The sequence below is a fragment of the Nilaparvata lugens genome, chromosome 7, assembly GCF_014356525.2.
Source record: "Nilaparvata lugens isolate BPH chromosome 7, ASM1435652v1, whole genome shotgun sequence".
In the NCBI taxonomy this organism is placed as follows: domain Eukaryota; kingdom Metazoa; phylum Arthropoda; class Insecta; order Hemiptera; family Delphacidae; genus Nilaparvata; species Nilaparvata lugens.
This window is the reverse complement of record NC_052510.1, coordinates 49,257,199-49,263,326: the sequence shown is the minus strand read 5'-3', so window position 1 is coordinate 49,263,326 and position 6,128 is coordinate 49,257,199. Positions and strand designations below refer to the sequence as shown.

The 6,128-nt window shown below is 41.7% G+C and overlaps 1 protein-coding gene across 1 annotated transcript; it reads left to right on the top strand.

Moving 5' to 3' along the window:
• The first annotated feature begins 258 nt into the window (after positions 1 to 258).
• On the top strand, positions 259 to 5,436 carry LOC111064393 (toll-like receptor Tollo). Its single transcript, XM_039433019.1, is given in 2 exon segments — positions 259 to 3,176; positions 3,179 to 5,436. Coding segments are annotated over 2 exon segments (3,810 nt in total). The 5' UTR covers positions 259 to 388; the 3' UTR covers positions 4,201 to 5,436.
• The last annotated feature ends 692 nt before the right edge of the window (positions 5,437 to 6,128 follow it).

Below are 6,128 nucleotides of genomic sequence, written 5' to 3'. Positions count from 1 at the left end.
GGGGAACAGGTTCCAGGGGACGCCCCTTTTTGGAGCGAGCACCGAGCACCACAAGCTGAGGATGAGGACTCAGGTGAGTTGAGGATGCAGTTGAGGATTGTGCAGTGTGTAGTGTGTAGTGGTGGGAGTCTTGAGTGGAAGAACGGCTGCCAGATGTCGTGACCTTCCGGCGAGTGGCTGAGTGGAGGGGGAAGCCAGCCAGCAAGGCCGCTGCGCTCCCAGGCACTTCCAGTCGACCACTTCAGTCGGTGAGAAGAGCTCGCACTGAGCACATGTGTACGTTTCATCCAGTCGAATGTTGTCAGAGTTAGTAGTGCGCGCCTCCGTCTTAACGCGGTGCGATAGCGATGCGATGTGTGTCTGTGGCGTGTAGTGTGCTTAGAGCAGTATGCCGGTCCCGAGTGTGCTATTAGTGGTGGTGCTTGTGCTGGTGCAGAGTGCGGCGTCGCTGAGCAGTGCGGCGCTTCGCTACCAGGCGCCCGACGAGTGCCGGTGGCTGGCGGCGACCGCCGATGGCCGCGAGAGGGAGTTGTCCGCCGAGGGCGAGCTCGCCGACCAGGAGGTGGCTCTCGTCTGTCGGCTGCGAACCATCAACTCAGAAATCGAAAACACCAACTTCAGTGTCATCCAATCCCAGTACACTGTTCGGCTACGCATTGAGTGTGCCGACATGTTCTACTTCCAAAGTTCGCTTGCACCGGGCAGCTTTCACACGCTGACCGACCTGCGCGATCTGTCAATAGAGTTCTGTAAGGTGGCCAATCTGACCGCGGGTGCGTTCCGCGGGCTGCGACAACTGCGCAACCTCACCCTGCGCACGCACAACACAGATTGGTCGGCCATGACGCTCGAGATCGACGCCGACGCTTTCGACGAAGAACTCAACCTCCTCGAACGCCTCGACCTCGGCCTCAACAATATATGGAGTCTACCCGAGGGCATATTCTGTCCTCTGCACAATGTCGAGTTCCTCAACCTCACCCGTAACCGGATACGCGATCTCGAGAACTTCAAATTCGGTGGTGCATCAGATGCACATCCGAGATGTGGTGTCAATCTAAGAACTTTAGACTTATCCAACAACAGTATAGATTCCCTTCCTTCTGCCGTCCTTTCAAAACTATCCCGACTCCGTGAACTGAACCTACAAGGCAATGCCATTTCCTTCATAGCCGACCATGCACTGGACGGCCTGTCGTCCCTCATCACCCTCAACCTAGCTGACAACAAACTGGTGACCCTACCTCCCGAGCTGTTCTCGGACGCGAGAGACGTGAAAGAGCTGCACTTGCAGAACAACTCTATCAACGTGCTGGCACCGGGTCTATTCAACGACCTCAACCAACTGCTGGTGCTCGACCTGAGTGACAACGAGCTCACTGACGAGTGGGTCAACGCCGCCACATTCGCCGGCCTCCTGCGTCTCGTCGTCCTCAGCCTCTCCGGCAACCGCATCACCCGCCTCGAACCCTCCACCTTCAGAGACCTCTACAGCCTCCAAATCCTCCGGCTAGAGGACAACAACATCGAGAGCATAGCTGAAAACACGTTCCTATCACTCAACAATCTTCACACCCTCATCCTCTCTAAAAACAAACTCACTAGAATAGACAGCAACACGTTCAGTGGACTACTTGGACTAAGTGTTTTATCTGTAGATAACAATAAAATCGAGTACATTGACCCTGAAGCACTGAAAAATTCATCCGGACTACAAGATTTTCACTTGAATGGAAACAAATTGTACGACATACCAGCTGTACTATCAGATATCCCACAGTTGAAAACATTAGACTTGGGTGACAATCTGATAACTGAACTGTTCAACAATTCATTCACAACAATGCAAGAGCTGGTTGGATTACGTTTGACTGAGAACAACATAGGAAATATTACAAAAGGTGTTTTTGATAAAATGACTTCATTGAAAATTTTGAACTTGTCTAGTAATAAAATACAGAAAATCGAAACCGGATGCTTTGATAATAATAAAAACTTGTTAGCTATAAGATTGGATGGAAACTATTTGACTGAAATCAATGGACTGTTTGGAAAACTCCCGAATCTAGTGTGGTTGAACATTTCTGAAAACTTGTTACAGTGGTTTGATTACGCTCAAATACCAACAGGACTTCTGTGGTTAGATATACATGGGAATCAAATAGCTGAACTTGGAAATTACTTTGAGATTGAGAGCCAGCTGCATCTGACAATGTTTGATGCCAGTCACAATAAACTAGCAGAAATAACAGGCAGTGCAATTCCAGACAGTGTTGAAATCCTGAACCTTTCAAACAATATCATATCCAAAGTGCAATCCTACACATTCTTCAAAAAACCTAACCTCACTCGCGTTGAACTACAAGGCAATCAAATAAAAAGTCTAACCCAAAACTCCTTACGAATATCCACCATTCCTCATGACAAAGAAATACCTGAGTTCTACATAGGCAACAATCCTTTCCAATGTGATTGTACAATGCAGTGGTTACAACAGTATAAAGTGGATGACGAAAGAAAAACACCCAGACTGATGGACTTGGATACTGTTGTTTGTAAACTCCTCTACAACCGAGTGAAATCGTTTGTTTTACTACATGAAGCAACTCCGGATCAATTTCTGTGCCAATACGATTCGAACTGTTTTCCGTTCTGCCACTGTTGTGATTTTGATGCTTGTGATTGTGAGATGACTTGTCCCAGCAACTGTACATGCTATCATGACCTGTCCTGGTCAGCGAACGTGGTCGACTGTTCAAGATCAGGTTATGTGGATAGACTTCCTGAAAGAATCCCAATGGACTCCACACAACTATATCTGGATGGCAACAACATTAAAACAGTTGGAAGTCACAGTTTTATTGGTAGGAAGAAGTTACAAGTTCTATTCCTAAACAACTCTAATATTGAAGTGATTCACAACAGAACATTTAACGGATTGAGAGAGTTAGAAATGCTTAGATTAGAAGACAATAAAATTACTGAACTGAAAGGCTATGAGTTTGAAGGTTTGGAGAGTTTGAGAGAGTTGTATCTGCAGAGCAATCGAATCACAAATGTTCACAACACAACATTTGTCAGTTTGACTCAGCTGAGAGTGTTGAGACTTGAAAACAACCGCATCTCATCGTTTGCAGTGTGGCAACTACCAACTACACTCACACAAATTGGACTATCAGGAATCCGTGGTCGTGTCAGTGTGAATATGTGGAACGATTCAGAGACTATTTACTGTATACGGCCCACTTTGTGATAGACGGTGCGACAGTTCGGTGCCATAATTCGAGTGATGACACTGAGGAGAGTGGTTTCAATGTGATTAAGGACAATGTCACATCTTGTATCAGTTACAATATCAGTAATTTCATTGAGACAAGTGAGAATGATAACAGAACAGCTACCACAATAATACAAAGACAGGAAATACAAGACTATATACCTTTAGTTGTGGCAACACTGGCTGTGTTCTTTGTTATCATAGTTGTGACGTTTGTTGTGTTTGCGTATAGACAAGAGATGCGTGTCTGGTTGCACTCGAGGTTCGGTGTGCGACTGTTCTACAGGACGAGTGAGATAGAGATGGACGACAGGGACAAGTTGTTCGATGCATTTGTCAGCTACAGTGCAAAAGACGAGGCGTTCGTCGCTGAGGAGTTGGCTCCAGTGCTGGAGAACGGCGACCCGCCCTACAAGTTGTGTCTGCATTACAGGGAGTTCCCGATGGGGGGATTCCTGGCAGACACCATAGCCCAAGCGGTGGAGTCGTCGCGACGCACCATCATGGTGCTGTCCGAGAACTTCATCAAGTCGGAGTGGTGTCGGTTCGAGTTCAAGTCGGCCCACCACCAGGTGCTGCGAGATAGGCGGAAAAGGTTGATAGTCATCCTATTGGGTGAGGTGCCCCACAAAGACCTCGACCCCGACATAAGACTGTACCTGAAGACAAACACCTACCTGCAGTGGGGCGACAAGCTCTTCTGGGAGAAGCTCAAGTTCGCGCTTCCCGACGTGCCCAACAACCAGAGGCCCAGGAACAACCAGCACCATCATCATCATCACCATCACATGCACAGGCACCATAACCGCAACCACCACAACCACATCATCCAGATGCAACAACAACTGCAGCAACAACAGCAGCAGCCGCCATCCCAACAACAGCAGACCAACACCGCCAGGAGTATGGCCATCCACATCTAGTGAAAATTGTTGTTGTTCTTTAGTGCTTAAGTGAATCAAAGTGATGTAAAAGTTGTAAATATGTTGTAAAAACAACAGTCCTGTGCAGTGCCTTGTCAATATTGGATTATGTGCAAACGGTGATGATAACCTGTGTTAAAAGTATAAATATGTAAGTAGAAACAAATTTTATACATAATGTACATAAATAATTTAATCGTATTTCGGAAACGCGATGCAAAAATACTATAAATATATAAATAGCTAGCTTATCCCGCGAAATTTGTAAATATTGTATCATAATATTTTTGTTCGATTCGAGACTTTGTTTTTGAAACGTGAATTATTTATATTTGAGTCATAAAAATGAAAATAGATAGCTTGTTTTGAATAATGTAAACTAATAACGTGTTTTGTAAATTTTGTTTGTTTTAAATTTCATTTCATGGCAAAAATAACTTTTAATCCCTTGGTGCTAGAGAAATACCTGTAAATTTCATCTTGAGATTGATTTTACATTCCTTTTAAAAATATATATTTCAATTTGAAACAAATTAAGTATTCGAAGAGCATTAGTAAAATAGAGAAATAAAAAAATACCGGTGCTTTTGATAATGGTAAATAGATAACCGGTGGCAATGATAAATAATATAAATTATTCATTTCAGCTTTCCTATGTTCTGCTACTCTGCTAAGATAAATAAAGTAACAATTTTAGAATAATGAAAAAGCTAAAAATGACAGAATAGAGTTTCTTGATTTAGGCTACTGAGAACCAATCATTTTCAAGTGTATGTGAGTAATTGATATTCAAGCCTAAAGTTAAACACTACGTCTATACTGAATCAATTTCAATTTCTGTCCTTTTTTATAGGAGAAATGATATCTATTAACAGCAACAATATGAAAAGCACCGGTATTTTTTTAATTAATTAAGATCAAACATTCAATTGATTAATACTGCCAGCAATATTAGGGTCCCTATGTTTGTTATTATTTGCCAATTGTTATTTATTATTTTTTCAGTTGATGAGAAGTCAGAATGTATTATTTAAATCGTTTGATTAGGGATTTTAGAAGACAATGCTCGCAATGACTGAGACCCCCTTTAAAAGTGTGATATTTATGTAAGTTAGTGATGTATTTTGAACACTAGATGTTAAAATTGAATATATTATATAAATATGAATAGAATTATATATTGAAAATCAATTTACTGTGGGAAAAATGAAAAAATAAACCCCATATTGAAATTTACACAACTTGTTTTTAATTACATCTATACCCACCACTGAAATTCTCAACTGGATTCATTACAAAAGTTGCGTTCAAGAGGAATAATGACTTTGAAACAATTTTTCAATGCTTTTCCACTAAGCTTAATTTTACTAGAAATTAGATCAATGATACTCATTTGAATAATAACTGCAAAGTAATTTGTTTCTGGTATCATTATGCGAGTGATAAAGTGACAAATTGTTACACAAGTCATTCATTCATAGAAGGTCCTCAATAAGAAGAACCACATGTCAAAAATGAGGAAGAATCTCTACACAAGTTCTTTAGATTGATTTATAATGAGATACTTCAAGAAGTACATCACACTTAACGATATTTTGAGATGAAAGTTCCAAGATACTTATCATCTCACTAGTACATTTCATCACAAAGAAGGATCGATCATACATTTTTATTTGCAAAAATCAAGGATGAACCTTTTAGAACCAAGGATTTTAGTATCATAAGTGCATGTGTTTTATTAGTATTATTGGTGCTTGGAATTTGCATGCTTTATACTATTTCAGATAGATTATCTATCTATTGAACTCAGGACAACGAATAATTATTATTTATACTCGGAGTCTTATGATGAATCATCGAAACTTGTAATCAGTCCCATAACTGTGGCATCATCTCAAAGTCAAAGTTTTGTGACATGATGAAACGTT